The sequence below is a fragment of the Oryctolagus cuniculus genome, chromosome 21 (assembly GCF_964237555.1).
Source record: "Oryctolagus cuniculus chromosome 21, mOryCun1.1, whole genome shotgun sequence".
NCBI classification, from domain to species: Eukaryota; Metazoa; Chordata; class Mammalia; order Lagomorpha; family Leporidae; genus Oryctolagus; species Oryctolagus cuniculus.
Window position 1 is genome coordinate 27306812 of NC_091452.1, and position 24089 is coordinate 27330900.

At 53.6% G+C, this 24089-nt stretch overlaps 1 protein-coding gene across 1 annotated transcript in view; it reads left to right on the forward strand.

The window, feature by feature from the left end:
• Positions 1-189: 189 nt before the first annotated feature.
• Positions 190-24089, forward strand: part of CDC45 (cell division cycle 45) — a 37187-nt gene continuing 13287 nt past the window's right edge. Inside the window, exons 1-9 of the mRNA XM_070065872.1 lie at positions 190-516; positions 665-724; positions 1242-1334; positions 3223-3360; positions 4854-5006; positions 11717-11772; positions 17362-17410; positions 18950-19011; positions 23103-23153. Coding sequence (XP_069921973.1) covers positions 466-516; positions 665-724; positions 1242-1334; positions 3223-3360; positions 4854-5006; positions 11717-11772; positions 17362-17410; positions 18950-19011; positions 23103-23153 — 713 coding nt within the window. The 5' untranslated portion in view covers positions 190-465. The remainder of the gene's footprint in view (positions 517-664; positions 725-1241; positions 1335-3222; positions 3361-4853; positions 5007-11716; positions 11773-17361; positions 17411-18949; positions 19012-23102; positions 23154-24089) is intronic.

Below are 24089 nucleotides of genomic sequence, written 5' to 3' on the forward strand. Positions count from 1 at the left end.
GTAACCCACACGTCCGCCTTCAATCTGAATTCATATCCTACTGTAAACATAACTGCCGGCCTCCGGGATGTGTAACTGAAGTTCACTCATGACTAGAGGTAAATTTTTCCTGGAGTTCCCAGTGGGAGACGGTAGGCTTCTCTGCCCACAGTAAAGATGTCCACTAAGCGTCGGGGTTTCTGGGTAAATGGAGGGGACCACTGTGTTTGCCTCAGAGCCCTGCTTCAGAGTTGACTGCCGCTTTGTGGGGTTGGGAGAGTGGGCCGGCCTTCTCCAGTCGTGAACTCGGAGCGCTAGTGCCCGCCCCCAATACTGACCAATCAGAACGAAGAAGAGCTGGGAACCAGATAGCAATTGGTTGAAGGATTTGAGCCAATCGGAGGAGCCGCGATTTGGCGGGAGTCTTGACTGAAGGCGGGGCTCTCCGCAGCTCACCCGAGCTCAGGGTGCCCAGCGGCCGTGGCTATGTTTGTGTCCGACTTTCGCAGGGAGTTCTATGAGCTGGTCCAGAGCCAGGTGACTTTCAGTCCGGGTCTCAGCCGGGGCCTCGTCAGGGGAGGAAGGGCTGGGAAGGAGCGGGTCGTGGGTGGCCGGGAGGGTGGGGGGTGGCGGGGTCCGATCCCCGCGCTCAGCCTGCCTTCTCCCTCCTCCCAACCCCCGGCAGAGGGTCCTTCTCTTCGTAGCCTCGGACGTGGACGCCCTGTGCGCTTGCAAGATCCTCCAGGTGAGCCCCGCGGACCCTGGGAGGGCGGGAGCCGGGGGTCGGAGAGGAGGGCGGCTCCGAGGGGTCCTTATTGTGGCAGTACCCTAGCAGATGGTTGCGTCTGGAAGACGCTGGAGCCTGCAGTGGCCTGAGGGCGTTGGTGGTGACGTCAGAGGGGCTGGGAGCGCAAGGGCCCCGGTCTCAGAGGGAAGATCCTTAGCTCAATATTCGAATATGGCGCGGTTGTCACTGAGCTTGGGTCAGCCCCTCTCAGGAGACCCAGAAGCAGGATCAACTTTTCTCCTCCAAGTTTTGACTTTGAAGAAACAAATTTTTTTTTTCCCGGAAATTCAACCCGGTTGCTAGAAAGCTCATACCCCCCCCCCCCATGGCTCCTCCCATTAAAGCTTTGCCTACCTGATGGCCACACCCTTGGTGTCTCAGCCCATCTAGTCTTGTGGCAGCGCGTTTGGAGGGAAACGGTGGCCATCCTGAGCGAGACAAGCTTTGAAAGCCCCCCTTTCCCCTCTCTCTGCAGGCCCTGTTCCAGTGCGATCACGTGCAGTACACGCTGGTCCCGGTCTCTGGGTGGCAAGAACTCGAAACTGCGTTCCTTGAGCACAAAGAGCAGGTAGGAAACAGACACGTCACAGTAATTAGGCACTGGTCGGGCAGAAATTTGATCGTAAGGGGCTTGCAGTTTTTTGCTTAAAGATTTATTTGAGTGGCAGAGTTACAGACAGAAAGAGGGAGAGACAGGGAGAAAGGTCTTCTGTCCACTGGTTCACTCCCCAAATGGCTGCAACGGCCAGAGCTGGCCCAGTCCAAAACCAGGAGCCAGGAGCTTCCTCCAGGTCTCCCACGCAGGTGCAGGGACCCAAGGACTTGGGCCATCTTGTACTGCTTTCCCAGGCACATTAGCAGAGAGCTGGATCAGAAGTGGAGCAGCCAGGACTTGAACCAGCACCCACATGGGATGCCGGCACCAAAGGCAGAGGATTAACCCACTACGCCACAGTGCCAGCCCAGGGGGGCTCGCAGTTTGGCAATGCAGTATAGTTGAGGGGGCTGGCATTGTGGCAAGGGGGGATGCCTACATCCCATATCAGAGTGCTGCTTCATACGGTAGCTGCATAGCTGCTCCACTTCCCATACACTTCCCTGCTAATGCACCTGGGAAACAGCAGGTGTTGGCCCAGGCGTTTGGGTCCCTGCCACCAAAGTGGAAGGTGGAGTTTCTCGCTCCTGGCTTTAGCCTGGGTTGAGGGCATTTGGGGAGTGAACCAGTGCATGGAAGATTTCTGTCTGCCCCTCCCTCTCTCTGTGTCGCTCTGCCTTTCAAATAAATAAATAAATCTTTTTTTTAAAGTCTTGTTAAAATTATGTTAGAGTACATTATTATCTTGTTACCCCTTCAAGACAATGGATCTCAGTTTCTAGCTTGAAATCCAGGCATGTGAGCGCTGGTTCGTGTCCCAGCTTTTCCACTTCCGATTCAACTCCCTGCTCATGGCCTGGGAAGAACAGTGGAAGATGGCCCAAGTGTTTGGATCCTTGCCATCCATATAGGAGGCCTGGATGAAGCTCCTGGCTCAGCACTGGCCATTGTGGCCATCTGGGGAGTGAACCAGTGGATGGAAGATCCCTCTTTCTCTCTGTCTCCCACCCCCACCCCCCGTAACTCTGACAGTAGCCAGTGCTGGAGCTAAAAGCTGGGAACTCCATTCCAAGTCTCCCCCTGCTGCATCCCAAGGTCTGCATTACCACGAAGCTGAAATTGGGAGCCAGAGCCGGAAATCAAACCCAGCTGCTCGATGTGGCTTGTAGACGTCTTAGCCATTAGGCGAGACTCCTGCTCGGTTCTCTCCAGAATTTAAAACAGTAGAAGCCAGCACCTCTCCTACTTCTGCATGGCGCCAAATGACAGAGGACCTTGTGGACTCCACGGGGAGGGATGGGGTGTGGAACTGGCTCCCGTTCATCCCTGCAACTCTCTTGGCAGAGATAAATCTTTGCCGGGAGTTCCTTGCCGCAACGGTCAGAGCTGCACCAATCGGAAACCAGGAGCCAAGTGCTTCTTCCTGGTCTCCCACACTGGTGTAGGAGCCCAAGGACTTGGGCCATCTTCCACTGCTTTCCCAGGTGCATTAGCAGGGAGCTGGATCGGAAGTGGAGTAGCCAGGACTCGAACCATCACCCCTGTGGGATGCTGGCACTGCAGGTGGCAGCTTTACCCGCTACGCACAAGCGCTGGCTGCTCATTGTCTTATTGACCCTGGCATGAGACTCACACTCACTGAGCCCGAGGCCCGCCTCCCCTGTTGTGATGGAAGCAGCACAGTGAACGTTAAATCACTTAGCACAAGCCGGTCAGGGCCATTTTGGGAGCCCCTGGCCGTCTGGAGCTTGCCACGTCTCGGGGCTCAGCATGTTCTCAGCAGGAGGACTCAGGCCTGGGGCGGGGAGGGGGAAGGGGCCTCCTCCGTGCAGTGACTTCGCATGGTCTTTTCTTCTTTCAGTTCCGTTATTTTATTCTCATAAACTGCGGAGCTAACGTAGACCTGCTGGACATCCTGCAGCCTGACGAGGACTCTGTGTTCTTCGTGTGCGACACCCACAGACCCGTGAACGTGGTGAATGTGTACAACACCACCCAGGTACCTAGGCTTGGGGGCCTCTCCGCTCCTGTGCTCTCCGCCTCGCCCGGCTGTGCCTTTTGGCACCACGCACTACGTTTCACCTAGCATTCTTGGCAAGGCATGCATCCGACTCCCCAGTTTGGGAGCCACTTTAGCACCAAAATTTGGTCTTTCCTATCCGTGCTGACAGGCACGGCACCTTGCCCTTGGAGATGCTGCAAACGCATTTCTAGAATTTGCTTGCCTAGAATCTAAAAGGGCTCGACCGCACGTAACTCTAAAACACCAGGCAGCAAGTTTGCGGCCTGGCCCTGAGCAGCCGCCCAGGCATTCTCTGACTCGAGCTTCTCCCACCCACTGAAGCGCTCACGAGGAGGAGCCTCTCCCAGAGCAAAATCAGCGCGCCATCGCTTTCCGACAACAGGAGTTGTGTGTTCACTCAGGGGCTGACCTCTGTCTCAGTCCATTTTCTGTGGCTCCAACAAAACTTCGGAGGCTGGGTGCTTACGGAAGAGAGAGGTCGGTTCAGTTCACAGGCCTGGAGACTCCCGCGTCCAGCAGGGACATCTACTTCATTCTCATGAGGGCCCAGGGTGCGTGGCGCCACAGGGCAGGGCTCATGTACGAGACAGAGAGGTGTCACGTGGTGGAAGAGAAAGCCAAAGAGGGAACCCAGGCCTCCAGACTCCTTGATAATGACCTCTTCTTGTGGGAACCCATCCACTCCTATGAGACCTGACCCATCCATGAGGGAGAAACCCCTGTGGCCTAATCACTACTGGGCCCCCACACCCCCAAGCACCATGCCGGAAGCTTGGGGAACAAATTGTAGGCAAACCATGGCAGCTGTTTCTCTGGTCAGAGGCCACGTTGAGGGCAGGCCCCTAGATGCTGCTCAAAGCACTGTTTGTAGGTTTTTCATAATTTACACAAACTGTATGGTACAACTCCAGGCACCACACTGAGCAGTAACCAAGACAATAAAATGCCTGGGAAGTGTGGCTTCTTCTCCAACAGGAGGCTGTTCATATGCATAGAAAACGTAGCAGGTCTGGGGCCAGCGCTGTGGCCTAGTAGGCTAAACCTCTGCCTGCTGCACTGGCATCCCATTCGGGAGCCGGTTCAAGTTCCGGCTGCTCCTCTTCCAATCCAGCTCCCTGCTGTGGCCTGGGAAAGCAGTAGAGGATGGTCCAAGTCCTTGAGCCCCTGCACCCGTGTGGGAGACCCGGAAGAAGCTCCTGGCTCCTAGTGTGGGATCAGCCCAAGCTTTGGCCGTTGCGGCCATTTGGGGAGTGAACCAGCAGTTGAAGAGTTCTCTCTCTCCCTCTCTCTGTCTATAACTGTACCGTTCAAATAAATACATAAAAATCTTTAAGAAAAAAAGAAAGAAAACGTAGGTGATCAGCTTGTTGGGACGAGATAAGATTCTGCAGGAGAAAAACATACTGTGGTGAAGAGTTTTCCGTGCAGGGAAGAGGAGGAGAGATCTGACTGCTTTTTGTTTTAAACAGATCAAATTACTCGTCAAACAAGATGACGACCTGGAGGTTCCTGCCTACGACGAAATCTTTTGCGATGAAGAAGAGGACGAAGAGCATTCGGGAAGTGGCAGTGAAGATGATGATGGGTCAGAGCCTTCCGGGAAGCGCACACGGTTAGAGGAGGTGTGTTAGGCCCCCTCCTGACATCCTGGAGGAACCTGCAGTCCCAGAGGTCAGAGGTCAGCCTCGGCACCTGCTGGGCTCAGGCAGAGCAGGGTAGCAGGACAGTGGGAAGTGGCCTGAGTTAGCAGGCATGGGTGCTGACTGCTGCCCCCTTGCTGTGTGGCCCAGGTAGGTTACGGGACCTCTCTGTGGCTTCCTTTCCTGTATGGTAGGGTTCCGCTCAATGAAATGAAACTTAGGAAGGCTGAGCTGTGTGGCCAGCGTTTTAGCCGGCTGTGGTTACCACGAGGACTATCTGCCATAAGCTACTCAGGAAGGAGAGGTTTCTTTTGGCTCGTGGTTTCAGAGGTTCCACCTCCAGCAAAGGTTTTGCTGCGGGCGCAGTCCCACGGCGGCCCTCGGGAGAGTGGCGTCTGTGCTATACGACCCCTTACGGGGCCACCGGGGTTTACTTATGGGGCCTGCACCCTAATGACGCAGTCCAACGGGGTCATGTCCCAAAGGCCCCCCCTTTCAGACATCGGAACTGGATTGAGTTTGTTTCCTCTTGGTGCTGTGAACATAGGAACTTGGGGAACCAGGCCTTTAACATATGGGCTTTTGAGGGGTCATTCAGCTTCCAAACTGGTATCCAAACTCTAGCAGCTAACCAGTAAGCATTTTTTTTAAGGGATAGAGAGAAGCAATACACAGCATAAAGATCCCCTTACTTGTCCGCTCCCCTCCAGCGTCGTTCACTGTGCAGGCAGAGAAGTGATGTGAGTCTGTGGCCTCGGTGTGCTGCGTGGGCCCCACGCCTCAGCTGCTTAGCCCCCTGGGGCTTGACATCTGTCTCAGACTTGCCCAGTTGCTATGGCTTCCGTCAGATGCAAAGTTACAGGTGGGAGGTGGCTTTTCCTCTGGTGTGTTGGGCTGTGGTTATCCCTGCGTTCAGTATTCCCGGCGTAGGAGCTGCTGCCCCACCCCCGGCTCGTGATCCTTGGCATTCAACCTGGAATTCGCCTCTGGAATGTTTTAGCGTCTTCCCTTGGGGGTGGGCGTTTGGCCTAATGCGTAAGACGACTGCATCCCACGTTGGAGTACCTGGGTTTGAGTCCTGGCTCCGCTTCTTGCTCCAGCTTCCTGCTCAAGTGGATCCTGGGAAGCAGCAGGTGACAGCTCAAGTGATTGTGTCCCTGCCGCCCACATGGGAGACCTGGAGTGGGGTCCTGGCTTCAGGCATTGGCCTGGCCCAGTCCTGGCTGATGTGAGCCTGTGGGGAGTAAAACAGTCAATGAGTGCTCTCTGTCTCTAATGGATAAAGAAAAAGAAAAGCTACGGCAAGCAAGAGATCTTTCCTTGCCCTTGGCCTGAGGTTTCCAAGGATTGTGCTTCGGAAAAGCCCCTTTGAGCTGTACTTGGGACACTCCATCTAGGAAAGGGGCCGAATCCTTAAAAGCTGGACATGTCCTTGCCCCTTTCTCTAGAGTTTCAGGTAGTCCCACAGGAGAACTCGAGACCCACTCAGATTTTCTTTGAGCCAGCTCTTTTGTGTTTGTTTTTAAGATGTACTTTTTTGGGGCCAGCAGTGTGTTGTAGTGAGTTAAGCTGCCACCGGTGGTGCCAGCATCCCATATGGGCGCTGGTTCAAGTACCGACTGCTCCACTTCTGATCCAGCTCTCTGCTGTGGCCTGGGAAGACAGTGGAAGATGGCCCAGGTGCTTGGGCCCCTGCACCCACGTGGGAAACCTGGAGGAAGCTCCTGGCTCCTGGCTTTGGTCTGGCCGTTGTGGCCGTTTGGGGAGTGAACCTGTGGATGAAACATAGCTTGCTCTCTCTCTCTCTCTCTCTCCCCTTCTCTCTCTCTCTCCCTCTCTCTCCCCTTCTCTCCCTCTCTCTCCCCTTCTCTCCCTCGCTCCCTCTCTCTCTGTAATTCTGCCTTTCAAATAAATAAAATAAATCGGAGACTTTACCCATTCATTATGCCACAGTGCTGGCCCCATGTTTATGTTCTATAGATGAGAGTTTTGGAATTATTCCCTCTAACAAACAAATGTAAAGGTACTTCAAGATTTCCTATCGGGCGTGGACATTTGGCTGAGCCATCGCCGTGGCCTCCCAGAGTACTCATTAACAAGCAGTTAGAACCCGAAGCAGAGAAACTAGGCATTCCTATGGGATTGGGCATCCCAAACAGCTACTTAATCCCTACCCCAAACACCCACCTCTCTCTTCAGTTTTATCTTTTTATATTTATCTTTATATGTTTGAAAGACAACAGTGACAGAGAGCTCCTATCTGCTCATTCACTCTCCAGATGTCCACAACAGCTGCGGCTGGGCCAGGCCGGAGACAGGAACTCCATCCAGGTTTCGTTACAGAGAGAGGAAGAGACAGAGAGAAAGGTCTTCCATTTGCTGGTTCGCTCCCCAAATGGCCGCAATGGTGGGAGCTGGGTCGATCTGAAGCCAGAATCTTCTTCTGGGTCCCCCAAGTGGGCACTTGGGCCATCTTCCACTGCTTTCCCAGGTCATCAGCAGGGAGCTGGTTTGGAAATGGAGCAGCTGGGACTTGAACTGGTGCCCATATGGGATGTGGGCACTGCAGGCAGCAGCTTTACCTGCTATACCACAGCACCAGCCCCGCCCCCTTGGCTTTTATTCTTTTTTTTTTTTTTTTTTTTTTCAAGATTTATTTCTTTATTTGAAAGTCAGAATTACACAGAGATAAAAGGAGAGGCGGCAGGCGAGGGGGGGGGGGGCTTCCATCCACTAGTTCACTCCCCAATTGGCTGCAACTGCTGGAGCTGCACCGATCCAAAGCCAGGAACCAGGAGCTTCTTCCAGGTTTCCCACGAAGGTGCAGGGGCCCAAGGACTTGGGCCATCTTCCACTGCTTTCCCAGGCCGTAGCAGAGAGCTGGGTCAGAAGTGGAGCAGCCAGGACTTGAACCTGCGCCCATATGGGATGCTGGCACTGCAAGCGGCGGCTTTACCCGCTGTGCCTCAGCCCTGCCCCCCCACCACCACCTTGGCTTTTAATCTGAAACAGTACCTCACCTTTTGTTTTTAATGACACTGGAGGCCAGTCCACTTTTATGCCTTTTTTTTTTTTTTTAAGATTTATTTATTTATTAGAGAGTCAGAGGGAGAGAGAGGTCTTCCATCTGCCAGCTCACTCCCCAGGTGGCCACAACAGCTAGAGCTGCACTGATCCAAAGCCAGGAGCCTCTTCTGGGTCTCCCATGGAGGTGCAGGGGTCTAAGCACTTGGGCCATCTTCCACTGCTTTCCCATCCCACAGCAGAGAGCTGGATCGGAAGTGGCTGGATTGGAAGTGGATTAGCCAGGACTCAAACCGGCACCCACATGGGATGCCAGCACTGCAGGCAGCAGCCTTACCTGCTACGCCACAGCACCGGCCGCTGTTCTGCTCTTGGTTAGACTGATCTGGGAATGTCAATTACGTACTTTTAATTAATGATGTTAATTTCTTCCATTTGCTGCTTTAAAAAAAAAAGGTTTATTTATTTATTTGAAAGGCAGAGTGAGTGAGTGAGATCTTCGATTCACTGGTTCACTCCCCAAGTGGCTGCAATGGCCAGGGCTAGGCCAGGCCAAAGCCAGGAGCGTGGAACTCCATCCAGGTCTCCCACATGGGTAGCAGGGGCCCAAGCACTCGGGGCATCTTTTGCTTTCTCAGGCACGTTAACAGGGAGCTGGATCAGAAGTGGAGCAGCCGAATATAAACTGGCACTCGAGGAATGCCAAAGTTGGAGTCGTCAACTTAACCCATCATTTTTCTTTTATTCTTCCATTTTTTTTTCTTTCTCAGATTTACTTATTTATTTGATAGACAGAGAGAGAGAGACCAAGATCTTCTGATTTACTCCCCAAATGTCACAGCAGCCAGGGACTGGATTAGAAGTGGAGCAGTGGGGCTGGCACTGTGGTACAGTAGGTTAAGCCTCTGCCTGCCCTGCCAGCATCCCATATGGGCACCGGTTTGTGTCCCAGCTGCTCTTCTTCCAATCCAGCTCTCTGCTTATGGCCTGGGAAAGCAGTGGAAGATGGCCTAAGTGCTTGGGCCCCTGTACCCACATGGGAGACCCGGAAGAAGCTCCTGGCTTTGAATTGGCCCAGCTCCAGCCTTTGCAGCCATTTGGGGTGTGAACCAGTGGATGGAAAAATCTCTCTGTCTCTTCTCTCTGTGTCTCTTCTCTTCTCTCTGTAACTCTGCCTTTCAAATAAGAAAAAAATCTTTTTAAAAGAAAAAGTTTGGGGGCCGGCACTGTGGCACAGCAGGTTAAACCCCAGCCTGTAGCACTAGCATGTCATATGAACACAGTTCGAGTCTTGGTTGCTCCACTTCCAATCCAGCTCCTTGCAAATGCACCTGGGAAAGCCGCAGAGGATGGCCCAAGTGCTTGGGCCCCTGCACCCTTGTGGAAAATCCGGAGGAAGCTTCTGGCTCCTGGCTTCAGGCTGGCCTGGTTCCAGTCGTTGCCACCATTTAGGGAGTGAACCAGCAGATGTAACACCACTCTCTCTGTCTCTGCTTCTCTCTGTAACTCTGTCTCTCAAATAAATAAAATAAATCTTAGAAACAAATAAACAAAAAAAAGTTCAGGCCCCCCACTGACCTCTGTTAACCCCTGACAGTTGTGGCTGTTTGTTCGCACTGGACAGTAAAGGTTCAGGCTCCCTGCTTTGTCTCCTCTGATACCCCCAGGCTGCCTTCCTGCCGGGGATGGGGGTGATAAGTGAACCTCCATGCTCTGCCCACACTCTGGGTGGGAGGGGGGCTCTAGGCTTGTTACCAACCTGTGACTCCCTCCCTGGCTCCTGTGTCCCCCCGGACCCTGGCTGAGGGGTCGGGTTGCTTGGTACAACCTCACAGGAGCAGCAGTCTCAGGCTCCCCTTCTCCTCTGCAGGGGAAGAAAGGGGCTGTCTTGGGTAGTACTGGCTGCTGTGGAGGGTTTTTTGCCTAAAAGTCTCCTGCCATGCAAGGTGTTCCAGTGAAGGGTAGGTAGGTTTCACTGGGGAGTTTTTGTCTTGTTCCTGTGAGTGTTTCCAGATTGTCAGCTACTTCAGCTCCAAATCTGGGATCTGTGAGCCAAACAGGTAATTCCATACCACCAGTCCCTGCCTGGTCTGCCTTCATCTCCGTGTTTCAGAGCTTTTACCTGTGGCGTCCAGGTTTTAGTTCCGTTTAGCATAGAAAAACCATAATCTGCTCCACCTTCCCAGAAGCCAAAGTCTCAGGACTATGGGTTTCTAATTTTTTTTATTATTATTACCTTTAAGGATTTATTTATTTGTTTGGAAGGCAGAGTTACAGAGAGGTGGGAAGATAGAGAGAGAAAGGTCTTCCATCTGCTGGTCCATACCCTAAAAGGCCGCAACAGCCAAGGTTGGGCCAATCCGAAGCCAGGAGCTTCTTCCGGGTCTCCCATGTGGCTGTAGGGGCCCAAGGACTTGGGCCATCCTCTACTGCTTTCTCAGGCCACAGCAGAGAAGCTAGATCAGAAGTGAAGGAGCCAGGACTTGAACCAGCGCCCATATGGGATAGCGATGTTGCAGGTGGCAGCTTAACCCGCTACGGCACAGCACCAGCCCCAAGGACTTTTTTTTTTTTTTTTTTTTTTTTGACAGGCAGAGTGGACAGTGAGAGAGAGACAGAGAGAAAGGTCTTCCTTTGCCGTTGGTTCACCCTCCAATGGCCGGAGCACTGCGCTGATCCGATGGTAGGAGCCAGGTACTTATCCTGGTCTCCCATGGGGTGCAGGGCCCAAGCACTTGGGCCATCCTCCACTGCACTCCCGGGTCACAGCAGAGACCTGGCCTGGAAGAGGGGCAACCGGGACAGAATCCGGCACCCTGACCGGGACTAGAACCCGGTGTGCCGGCGCCGCAAGGCTGAGGATTAGCCTAGTGAGCTGCAGCGCCGGCCCGGACCATGGGTTTTAAAAACTGTCATGCTACCACCATGCCTTTGTGGTGAAAACTTAATGAGATTTTTTTTTTGCTTGTAAAATTTTTAAGAAAGATTTATTTATTTATTTGAAAGAGTTACCGAGAGGGAGAGAGAGAGATCTTCCAACTGCTGGTTTACTCTCCAAATGGCCGCAATGGCCAGGGCTGGGCCAGGCGGAAGCCAAGAATTTCTTCCGGGTCTGCCACGTGCATAGCAGGGGCCGATGCACTTGGGCCATCTTCTGCTGCTTTCCCCAGGCCATAGCAGGGAGCTGGATAGGAAGTGGAGCAGCTGGGACATGAGCCAGCGCCCTTACGGGATGCGCGCATTGCAGGTGGCGGCCTACGATGCTAAACCACAACACCGGTGCCCTTGGCTGTAAAATTAGAACAGCTGCCAGCACATGGCAGAATGTAAGAAACTAGCTGTCGTTAATTCCAGTGGGGAGGCAGGTCCCCGGCAGCGGGGTCTATCGGGGTCCCATGGGTACTGGACCGCTGGATGGCTGTAACACTGAGTCTGGCCTAGAGCAGGTGCCCGGGACCACTCTATGCCTTTGTCCACCGTGTCCCTGGTGCCCGGGGGCCAGCTAGGGGCCTGGCCGTCCCCCTGCTTCAGCTCATTCTCCAGGAGCAGGTGCACCCAGGACACGGGTCCGAGCCCACTGGCTTCTGCCCAGGCAGAGTTCCCTCAGGCTGTGGGGAGACTTCCTGAAGTGTTTGCTTGACCTTTGCTTGTCTTTGTGCCTGTCTCAGGAGATATTGGAGCGGACCCTGAAGAGGAGGCAGCGGAGAGAATGGGAGGCCCGGAGGTGAGTCTTCCCCACCGTAGCTCTCCCTGTGCCCTGTGATGCCACCAACACCTGTCTCTACCCCTGGGCGCTGCCTGTCTCTGTTTTCTCGTCTTAGAATAATGCATGTAGCTCCGACCTTCAGGGCTAGCAGCTCCAGGAGTGAGCGAGTGGCCCCCGCCTTGAGAAGAGCTTGGGTCACCCTCTCTGTTGCCCTCTGGTCCCATGAGCGACAAGCCTGGCCCCAGTCTCCGTGTGTGAGTGACAGTGACCCTGGCTCTGTGTTGACCGACTTCTGCAGATAGAGATGCTTCCATCTAATTCTTCAAAAGTGAAATGTATGCCAATTGTGTAACATTTTTTTTAAGACTTATTTATTCATTTTGAAAAGCAAAATTGCAGAAAGAGAGGGAGACAGAGAGAGAAAGAGGTCTTCCATCCAGTGGTTCCTCTCCCCACATGGCCACAATGGCCAGTGCTGGGGCAGGCCGAAGCCAGGAGCCAGGCGCTTCATCGGGGTCTCCCACGTGGCTGGCAGTTCAGCCATCTGCTGCTGCTTTTCCCAGGTCATTAGAAAGGAGATAGATTGGGAGTGGAACAGGCAGGACTTGAACTGGCACTCACATTGGATGACAACGTCACAGGTGGTGGCCTTACCTGCTGTGCCACAATGCTGGCTCCTGTGAAAATGTTTAGTTTTTTTCTTATTTTTTTATTTTTTATTTTTTTGACAGGCAGAGAGGACAGTGAGAGAGAAAGAGAGAAAGGTCTTCCTTTGCCGTTGGTTCACCCTCCAATGGCCACCACGCTGATCCAAAGCCAGGAGCCAGGTGCTTCTCCTGGTCTCCCATGGGGTGCAGGGCCCAAGCACTTGGGCCATCCTCCACTGCACTCCTGGGCCACAGCAGAGAGCTGGCCTGGAAGAGGGGCAACCGGGACAGAATCCGGCACCCTGACTGGGACTAGAACCCGGTGTGCCGGCACTGCAAGGCCAAGGATTAGCCTATTGAGTCACTGCGCCGGCAAAAAAGTTTTAATAGAAAAAAATACAGGGGCCAGCACCATGGCACAGTAGGTTCGTCCTCCATCTGCAGCGTCGGCGTCCCATGTGGGCGCCAGTTCTAGTCCCGGCTGATCCTCTTCTGGTCTGGCTCTCTGCTGTGGCCTGGAAAGGCAGAAGAGGATGGCTCAGGTCCTTGGGCCCCTGCGCCCACGTGGGAGACCCAGAGGAAACTCCTGGCTCCTGGCTTCGGATCGGCTTAGCTCCGGCCGTTGTGGCCGTTTGGGGAGTGAACCAACGGAGGGAAGACCTTTCTCTCTGTCTCTCTCTCTCTCACTGTCTGTAACTCTTAAATAAAATAAATTTAAAAATATAAAGAAGGAGCTGAGTTATCTGTAATTCTTCCTGTTGCTAATGTGAAGTAATCGAAGTGCTTTAAGATGAAAATATGGGAAATTCTAGCTTGAGGGGCACATACGGCCGCATATTTGAGTGGGTTCCGGGGGCTTCTTTGTGGACTCATCCTTGAAGGACGTGGTGGGCTGTCCAGCCGGTGTTTCTTTTGTGCCGGCTTAGGTCAAGAGTTCTGCTGGCTGGTCTGGGAGAGAGGGCCACCCCCGTGGGTGAGGACAGTGTCAAACCATCTCAGAAGGTGTGAGGAAAGGCACCTGAAAGTAATCCACAATCTTACTACTAATTCAAAGAGATTCTGGGTTTGGGTTTCTCTTCATGTCTTATGCATACTCGGGTATATTTTACATAATCAGAATGTGCATCTAGTTTTTGCATTTTTTGACTTTTTTAAGATTTATTTATTTACCTGAAAGGCAGAGTTACAGAGAGAGAGGGAGAGATGGATCTTCCATCCGCTGGTTCCCTCCCAGATGGCTGCAATGGCCAGAGCTGAGCAAGGCCAAATCCGGGAGCCAGGAGTTTCATCTGGGTCTCCCACATGGGTGCAAGGTCCCATGTACATGGGCCATCTTCTACTACTCTTCTCAGGTGTATTAGCAGGGAGCTGGATTGGAAGTGGAACTGCCAGGACTTGAACCAGTGTCCATATGGGATGCTGACTCTACAGATGGTGGCTTTACCCTCTATGCCATAGCACCACCCCCATATTTTTCTACTTAATACAACCGTTTGAGATGGTTCTGAATGGCCTTTTCAAAACTGTGCAGTATTTAATTGTCGATTTCCCTTCTTTCTGAACTGTGGGTAACTTCCAGTATTTTGCCATTACACTTAAGGCTGCAGGGAATAACTTTATAAGTTTGATCTTGCTTGACACTTTGAAGTAGGATTTGGGGACTATGTATTTTACTGCCTTTTTCCTAGTGTTGTATGTAGAAGGGTACTTCAAAAAGTTCATGGAAAGTAGAATTAAAATATAAGTTTATTTTGATGCAAAAAATATGGTTTTTTTTTTTTTAAAGATTTCTTTATTTGAAAGATAGAGAGGCAGAAAGAGAGGAGTCTTCCATCTGCTGGTTCACTCCCCAGATGGCCACAGTGACCAGAGCTGGGCTGATCCAAAGCCAAGAGCTTCTCCCAGGTCTCCCACGCAGGTGCAAGGTGGGCCATCCTCTATTGCTTTCCCAGGCCATAGCAGAGAGCTGGATCGGAAGGGGAGCAGCTGAGACTTGAACTGGCACCCATATGGGATGCCGGCACTGCAGGCGGCGGTTTCACCGGCTACACCGTAGCGCCAACCCCACAAAAGAATGTTGTAGTGTTTGTGTATTAGAAGTTTTCTCGAAGTACACAGAAGGGGCCATTGCTGTGGTGCAGTGAGTCAAGCAGCTGCATTTGATGCCATCATCCCATTTGGAGTGCTGATTCTGAGTCCCGAGCTCCACTTCTGATCCATGTCCCAGCTAACGTGCCTGGGAAGGCAGCAGATATGGCCCAAGTCCTTGAGCTCCTACCACCCAGGTGGAAGACCCAGGTGGAGTTCCAGGCTCCTGGCTTCTACCTGGCCCAGCCCTGGCCATTGAACCTTCAGAGATTAACCCAGAGGATAAAGATCTCTTTCCTTTTTTTTTTTTTTTTTTTTTAAGATTTATTTATTTGAAAGTCAGAGTTACACAGAGACAGAAGGAGAGGCAGAGAGAGAGAGAGAGAGGTTTTCCATCCGCTGGCTTACTCTCCAGATGGCTGCAATGGCTAGAGTTGTACTGATCAGGAGCCAGGAGCTTCCTCTGGGTCTCCCACGTGGGTGCAGGGGCCCAAGGATGTGGGCCATCTTCTACTGCTTTCCCAGGCCATAGCAGAGAGCTGGATCAGAAGTGGAGCAGCTGGGACTCAAACTCAGCCCATATGGGATTCTGGCAGCTATGCCACAGCACTGGCTCCAATCTCTTTCTTTTTGTTTTTCTCTCTGTTACTCTGCCTTTCTTTCAAATAAATAAAATAATTTTTTTAAAGAAAGAGTACATGGAAAATGTGTTTTATAAAAAAAATTATGCATGGATTTCAGAATATATTTGCACCAAAGTAAACCTTTATTTATCCATCTATTTGAGAGACAGAGAGAGACCCCATCCAGTGGTGAGAGGGAAGGAGTTGAGGCTGAAACCAGGAGACAGGAACACAATCCAGGTCTCCCACATGGGTGGCAAGGTCCCAATTACTTTAGCCATCACTGCTGCTTCCCAAGGTTTGTATTAGCGGGAAGCGGGAATTGAGCCAGAGGTGAGGATTGAACTCAGGTATTCTACTGTGAGAGGTGAGCATGTTAAATGCCAGGCCAAATGCCTGCCCTTAAGCTTATCTTTTTTAAAAAAAGATAATTAATTTGGCCAGCGCCGTGGCTCACTAGGCTAATCCTCCGCCTTGCGGCGCCAGCACACCGGGTTCTAGTCCCAGTCGGGGCGCCAGATTCTGTCCCGGTTGCCCCTCTTCCAGGCCAGCTCTCTGCTGTGGCCAGGGAGTGCAGTGGAGGATGGCCCAAGTGCTTGGGCCCTGCACCCCATGGGAGACCAGGATAAGTACCTGGCTCCTGCCTTCGGATCAGCGCGGTACACCGGCCACAGCAGCCACTGGAGGGTGAACCAACGGCAAAGGAAGACCTTTCTCTCTGTCTCTCTCTCACTGTCCACTCTGCCTCTCAAAAAAAAAAAATTTTTTTATTTGTTTATTTCCAAGAGAGATAAGAGGGGCTGGTGCTATAGCATAGTGGGTAAAACCGCTGCCTGCAGTGCCACCCCATGTGGGTGCCAATTCAAGTCCCGGCTGCTCCACTTTCGATCCAGCTCTCTGCTATGGCCTGGGAAAGCAGCCAAAGGTGACCCAAGTCCTTGGGTCTCTGTACCCGTGTGGGAGACCCGGAAGAAGCTCCTGGCTCCTGGCTTCAGATTGGTGCAGCTCCAGATGTTGCAGCCAACTGGGAGTGAACCAGCAGATAGAAGACCTATCTCTTTGTAACTCTGACTTCCAAATAAATAAATAAATGAATCTTTGGGGGAAAAAAGAGAGAGAGAGAGAGATGGGAAGAGACAGAAAGGGAAAGAGACCTTCTATCCTCTGTTTTACTTCCCAAATGGCATCAATGGCCCAGTCTGGGCCAGGCCAAAGCCAGGCGCCTGGAACTCCTCTGGGACTCCCATGGGAGTAGCAGGGGCCCATGTACTTGGACCATCACCTGCTGCTTTCCTGGGTACATTAGCAGGGAGCTGGATTGGAGGTGGAGCCACCAGGGCTTGATCCACCATGTCAATATACTGCACTGCCAACATTATTCAACCTGTTGTACCACAATGCCAGCCTTCTAAACATTTTTAAGTTTATTTTTTTTTAAGATTTATTTTATTTATTTGAAAGACAGAGTTACAGAGAGAGACAGAGACAGAAAGGTCCTCCATCCGCTGGTTCACTCCCCAGATGGCCGCAATGGCCGGAGCTACGCCGATCCGAAGCCAGGAGCCTCCTCCGGGTCTCCCACTTGGGTGCCGGGGCCCAAGGACTTGGGCCATCCTCCACTGCTATCCCAGGCCATAGCAGAGAACTGGATCGGAAGAGGAGCAGCCAGGACTAGAACCGGCACCCATATGGGATGCTGGCGCTTCAGGCCAGGGCTTTAACCTGCTGTGCCACAGCACCAGCCCCTTTAAATTTATTTCTTAGTTATTGTGGAGGCAGAGAGAGAGAGAAACAGACAGACATACAGAGATCCTCCATCCTGTGGTTCACTCCCCCAAAATGCCCACAACAGCTGGTACCAGGCCAGGCCAAAGCCAGGAACCTGAAACTCAGTCCAGGTCTCCCATGTGGGAGGCAGAGACCCAAGTACTTGAGTGGTCACTGTGGCCTCCCAGGACGTGAGTTAGCAGGAAGCTGGGATCGGAAGCAGAGCTCAGCTCCAACCTAGGCTCCCTTCCATGGAATGCCGGCTTCCCGAGTAGCATCCTGACTGCTGTGCTAAATGCCACACTCTAAACTTCCTTTTAAATCTGTGTTTCCACGAGCTTTGTGAAGTGCCCTTATAAATATTCTGCTAAAACAAAAAAAAAGTAAGTGATTTCGTTGGCATTTCTGTGGTCACTGTCTGATTGTCATGTTTTCGCCAATGTTTGGCACCTGTCCAAGACCTACGTTTTGTGTCGTTCCAGGAGAGACATCCTCTTTGACTACGAGCAGTACGAGTATCACGGGACTTCAGTAAGTACGAACAGGTGTGGTTCCTCTGCGGGCGTCCCTCTCCCAGAGCAGAAGAATGGAGCCTGGGCTTTTATAATTCCATTATTTGAAGATTTATTTATTTGAAAGGCAGAGTGACACAGAGAATCTCCCATCTGCTGGTTCACTTCCCCAAATGGCCACAACAGCCAGGGCTGGGCCAGGCCAAAGCCAGGAGCCTGGAACTCCATCCAGGTCTTTCACATGGGTAGCAGGACTTGGGCCATGCTCTGCTGCTTTCCCAGGCGCATTAGCAGGAGGCTGGATCAGAAGCAGAGCCACCACTCCCATAGGAGGTGCAGGCATTGCAAGCAGCAGCTTACCATGCTACGCCATGACACCAGCCCCTGGAGCACGGGTTTGGAAACACACAAAAGGCTGGTTTGGAACTGAGCTCCCCAGCCTTCCTCAATGTGACCTTGGACAGATGGTGCAGCCCCTCTGAGCCTTAAACAACAGCTCCTCTTCCTCCTTCACCTCCTGCTCCGTAGAGAAATATAACCCGTCCATAACCTACAGAGCAGAATTAGTGTGGCAAACCTGCATTAGCGTGGAGCAGAGCGTAGGGCCTAGAGGAGCTGGAGACAGCTCCTTCCCAGTAAAACATCCTGCATTTAGTCTTAGAATTGGCTACGGGGCCTGGAGACGCTGAGCACGGCCTTTTCCAACATCCCTCGTCCTTGAGAGATCATCCTTCCGTCCCTTCTGCTCAGCCCTGGAGAATGGAACATTCTAGGCAGTGTTAACCTGCCTCAGAGAGAGGCTTGTCGCTCTCGGGATATGTGGCCACTTCCCTTGGAAATGCCGCCCCTGGAGGAAGCTCAGCCTGGCGTTTATTTAGCTTAAAGTCCAAGATCTGGTCGGGTTGGGGTGGGGGCCCTGATTCCGCCCCTAGTGAGGCCCGAACTGTGGAAAGCAGAATTACAGTGGGCGTGCGTAGAGGAACAAGTGGGTACATCTCAAACAGGGAGCAGAGAAAAAGGGGGCGCTAAGCTTGCTCTTTTTAAAAATTTTTTTAAAGATGTTTTATTTATTTATTTGAGAGGTAGAGTTACAGACAGAAAGAGGAAGAGACAGACAGAAAGGTCTTGCATCCGCTGGTTCACTTCCTAGATGGCTGTAATGGCCGGAGCTGAGCAAATCCAAAGGCAGGAACTTCTTCTGGGTCTCCCACGTGGGTGCAGGGGCCCAAGGACATGGGCCATCCTCCACTGCCTTCCCAGACCATAGCAGAGAGCTGGATCGGAAGAGAAGCAGCTGGGACTAGAAATGGTGCCCATATGGGGTGTCGGCGCCGCAGGCGGAGGCTTGCCACAGCGCCGGCCCCCCTCTCTCCCTGGTTTAGTGTACGCTTGTTCCACACGTTGGGCAGGAACTCACTTGTATGCCTTAGCCAGGCCAACCCTGCACCTGAGGGGCTCAGCCAGGGCCTCCTGCTGGCTCAGGTCTGGCCCCGCTGCACTGCTGCTTCCTTCACGAGCTCGGCTCCCTTTGTCCTCAGGCTTCTCTGCTTCCTTGCAGTCGGCCATGGTGATGTTTGACCTGGCGTGGATGATGTCCAAGGACCTGAACGACATGTTGTGGTACGTAGCCCCCTGCAACACCCCAGACTCCCCGTGGGCGCCGACTCTCGTCCACGGCAAGCAGTTGCCCGTTTGTGGGAACGTGCGTGACTCTGCTCTTCTTCCCAGCAGTGAGACTGTTCAAGGGCGGGGAGGGTGAGACTGGGGCGCAGCCCTGTGCTTGGTACATTTGAGTCCTGCCTCTTTTTTTTTTTTTTTTTTTTTTTTTAATTTAATTTATTTATTTGAGAGGTAGAGTCACAGAGAGAGGAAGAGACAGAGAGGTCTTCCGTCCGCTAGTTCCAGATGGCCCCAATGGCCAGAGCTGCACTGATCCAAAGCCAGGAGCCAGGAGCTTCTTCCTGGTCTCCCATGCGGGTGCAGGGGCCCAAGGACTTGGGCCATCTTCCACTGCTTTCCCAGGCCACAGCAGAGAGCTGGATCAGAAGAGGAGCCACTGGGACTTGAACCAGTGCCCATATGGGATGCCGGCACTGCAGGCCATTTAGCCTCCTACGCCACAGCACTGGCCCCTCCCTGCCTCTTGAGTTTGCTGTGCAGGCTGCAGGCGAGGCCCCCTGGACGTGGACCAGGAGACCTTTGCTATAGAAATGAAATATTCAGTCTAAGTGAGGAAAGTGTGGGTCTGGCCTGGCTCTACCGCCTCGCCCTGCACTGGGGGTCCTGGTTCTCTAGTACTGCCAAGGCCCATTCTGCTCTGACTGCCATGGATGGGATTTTAAGGGCCTGCATTGAGTCGGGCCTCAGGACAGCGGGGGCCTGGTGCCATGTGGACCCAGGGATGCTCTTATCACCCTCATGCCAGCCTGCCAGCCCTCAGCTCTCATCCCTGGACTGCAAGCTGGCGCCAGGCTCCAGGTCCTCGACCGCCTTGCTCCCCTGTGGCACGGACTAGTAATCCCCACGCCTAGACCCGGGATCCTGCAGCGCGATGCAGCTCATAAGCACTTGGGGTGCGGCTGCTTTTAGTGAGGGCCTACTGTGTGCTCAGTGGTGCCCTTGACAAGTCCACCCCACTGTGAGCCTCTCAGTTCAGTGGCACTGCCAGAAAACTCCACACGTCACACGAGAACACGTGGAAAGTCACATGACACAAAGTGCCAGCGTGGGAAGATCAGCAGGAAGCAGGGTCTGTCTGGGGAGACACCCAGAGTGGCATTTTCTTTTTCTTTTCTTTTATTTTTTTGACAGACAGAGAAAAAGGTCTTCCATTTGCTGTTGGTTCGCCCTCCAATGGCCACTGCAGCTGGCGCGCTGCGGCCGGCGCACCACGATGATCCCAAGGCAGGAGCCAGGTGCTTCTCCTGGTCTCCCATGGGGTGCAGGGCCCAAGCACTTGGGCCATCCTCCACTGCACTCCTGGGCCACAGCAGAGAGCTGGCCTGGAAGAGGGGCAACCGGGACAGAATCCGGCGCCCCGACCAGGACTAGAACCCACTATGCCAGTGCCGCAGGCGGAAGATTAGCCTATTGAGCTGCAGCGCCGGCCCCAGAGTAGCATTTTCCAAGGAGGTCCCTGCAGAGCGCACTGCCCTGAGGGACTTGATTGTGGTGTCCAGACACCCTGTCTCCCCCCCCCCCCCCCCGCCAGGAGAACCATGGCCTCCCTGCCTCTTTCTGGGTGGAGCATCCTCTGCTGTTCTCAGCCATGAGCCCAGAGCAAGGTCTTAAAGGACAGTGGCCAGAGACCAACAGATGGTACACCTGGGACGACAGGTCTCACCTAGGGCCCAGCTCTCTTTTTTGGGGCTGGCATTGTGGTGTAGCTGGTAAAGCTGCTGCCTGCAGTGTCTGGGGTGCCAGTTCGAGACCGGCTGCTCCACTTCTAATCCAGCTCTCTGCTGTGGCCTGGGAAAGCAATAGAAGATGGCCCAAACCCTTGGGCCTCTGCACCCACCTGGGAGACCCTGAAGAAGCTCCTGGCTCCTGGCTTTGGATTGGCACAGCTCCTGCCGCTGCAGCCAATTGGGAAGTGAACCAACAGATGGAAGACCTCTCTCTCTGCCTCTCCTTTTCTCTCTGTGTAATTGTGACTTTCAAATAAATAAATAAGTTTTTAAAAAAAGATTTATGGCCGGCGCCGCGGCTCACTAGGTTAATCCTCCGCCTTGCGGCGCCAGCACACCAGGTTCTAGTCCCGGTCGGGGTGCCAGATTCTGTCCAGGTTGCCCCTCTTCCAGGCCAGCTCTCTGCTGTGGCCCGGGAGTGCAGTGGAGGATGGCCCAAGTGCTTGGGCCCTGCACCCCATGGGAGACCAGGAGAAGCACCTGGCTCCTGCCATCGGATCAGCGTGGTGCCCCAGCCGCGGCGGCCATTGGAGGGTGAACCAACGGCAAAGGAAGACCTTTCTCTCTGTCTCTCTCTCACTGTCCACTCTGCCTGTCAAAAAAAAAAAAAAAAAAAGATTTATTTTATTCATTTGGAAGACAGAATTACAGAGAGAGATAGAAACAGAGAGATCTTCCATCTGCTGGTTCACTCCCCAGATGGCTGCACTGCCCACAGCTGAGCTGATTTGAAATCAGGAACCAGGAGCTTCTTCCAGGTATCCCACATGCTTGCAGGGGCTGAAGCACTTGGGCCATCCTCTGCTGCTTTCCCCAGCACATTAGTGGAGAGCTGGATCAGAAATGGAGCAGCTGGGACTTAACTGATACCCATATGGGATGCTGGCACTGCAGATCAGGGCTTTAAACTGCTGCGCCGTAGTACTGGTCCCCATTCCCTCTTTTTTTTTTTTTTTTTTTTTTTAATTTATTTATAGGGCCAGTATTGTAGCACAGCAGGTTAAGCCACTGCCTGCAACACCAGCTTCCCATGTGAGCACAAGTTTGAGTCCCAGCTGCTCCACTTCTGATCCAGCTTCCTGCTAATGTACCTGGGAAAGCAGCGGAGGATAGCCCAAGTGCTTGGGCCTCGGCCACCCATGTGGGAGACCTGGAATTAGTTCCAAGCTCCTGCCTTCAGGTTGGCCAAGCCCTGAGTGTTGTGACCATTTGGGGAGTGAACCAGTGGATGGAAGATATCTGTCTCCCTCTCTCTCTCTGTCTTTCAAATAAAAAATAAGATCAATCTTTAAAAATTATTTATATTTTATTTGAGAAAGATGTAGCCAGAGGGAGATGTTCCATCTGCTGGTTCACGTCCCCCAAATGCCCACAATAGCAGGAGCATGGAACTCAGTCCAGGTCTCATGTGGGTGGCAGGGACCTAAGAACTTGAGTCATCATTTCTGCCTCCCAGGGTGCTCATCAGCAGGAAGCTGGCTTGGAAACAGAACAGCCTCAAACCAGGCACTCCTGAATGGGACGTAGGCATCTGAAGTGACAACTTAACCACTGTGCGCAGGCCTGCCCCTGGATCCCTCTGGTGGAGGGCTGACCTGGTCAATAAATGATGAGTCTGGGGACAGGATCTTTGAAGGTTCTCGGGAGGCCTAAAAGCTATTACTGTACTTCCCCGCCAGGGGCCAGGAGTTCCTTCCAGGTCTCCCATGTGAGTGGCAGTGGCCCAAGCATGTGGGCCATCTTCCACTGCTTTCCCAGGTGCATTAGCAGGGAGCTGGATCGGAAGTGGAGCAGCCAGGACTCAAACTGGCGTCCATATGAGATGCTGGTGCTGTAGATGGAGGCTTAACCTTCTAGGCCACGACACCGGGCCCTTTCCCACCATCTGACACTGCAGGACAAGAAGACATGGCTAGGAGTAGGGTTTGGCTGTGCTGTGGGGCGGGTGATACGAGTGTCTCGGGTGAAGCAGCGTGCCAGGCACTAGCCGCCTATGCAGGCCTCTGCTGCTGGAGCACACTGGCTCCACTTGCTGTCGGCCGGGGGGTGCAGGACAAGGGCAGAGGCAGCAGCATGGGAGCCGCCAGGAGTGTGGGCTTGCGTCACAGCTGCCTTCCCTGTCCTGAGGTTTTCCTGCCTTGAGTTTGTCAACCTCAAGGGAGAGCAGGCCAGGGTCTGACCACACTGGCACGATGCTCTTGGAGGGTAGAGCTTGGGCCCCCCATCCCGTCCTGCCACCTCACTGCATACCCCAGAGCCCGCTGAGCCTGGGCCAGGTTCTATTGCCTTCTCCTCTCCTTCCAGGTGGGCCATCGTGGGACTCACGGACCAGTGGGTGCAGGACAAGATCACACAGTAAGGACGGGTTGTCTCGCTTTCCAGGGTTGGCCCTATGTCATGAGGTTGCAGTGGAGACGTGGGGACAGCTTCACCCTGGGGTCCTGTAGAGAATGAGTGAGGGGCTGGCCCTCCACCTTGGGCTGGGCCTTTGTCACCCAGGAAGGGCTTAGTATCAGGACCTCCCCATAGGGATTACCGCGCCCTGGGCTGGCCTCGTCCTCTACCCCTATGTGTCCACCAGGTGGAGCCAGCGAGCAAAGGAAGGCGCTCGGTCTCACAGTCTGTTGGCGCAGGGCTGGCTCAGGCATGATGGGGGAGGTGTCCCAGCAAAGGCCCTCGGTGCCCTGCCAGCGAGTGGGAGTTGGCCTCAGAGGCAAGCGGCAGCCGGGTAGGGTTGTGTGAGGGCTGCTGTGGAGCCCTCACCTGACCTCCGACCCCAGCCACAAGGCTGCCCTGGGATGGATGGTTCTTCTCCCATCCCCCTCGCAATGAGGTGACAGTTGTCAGGCAGGACATCTGAGAGGGTCCACAGGGACCTCCAACCTGAGGCGCTGGCCCTCCGGAGCCAGGGGCCCATGCACGTGTCCCAGAGCTGTTGCCTGGCCACAGCCCTGTATGCTGCCTCCACTTAGGGACTCCCCTGTGTGTGTCCAGGTCTTTGAACGCTACCGAAAGCTCCAGCTTCACGGTGCTTTGGGGCCCAGTAACTACTTCCCACTGGGTCCCAGGCCAGCCGAGCCACCGTGGGTGAGGGGGGTGGGTGCCCGTCACTGCTGAGGTCTGTCCGCTTGACCACGTGGGCTGATGGGGCCCGGCTGGCTCCCGGAGGCCAGCGGATAGTAGGGACAGGGGTCTGTGGGTAAGGACAGCAGAGTCTGCCCCTCCCTGCGCTGATGGCTGCTGTGGGAAGGCAAGTGCCTGGTGACCCTTGACCTTGGCAGTGCAGAGCTA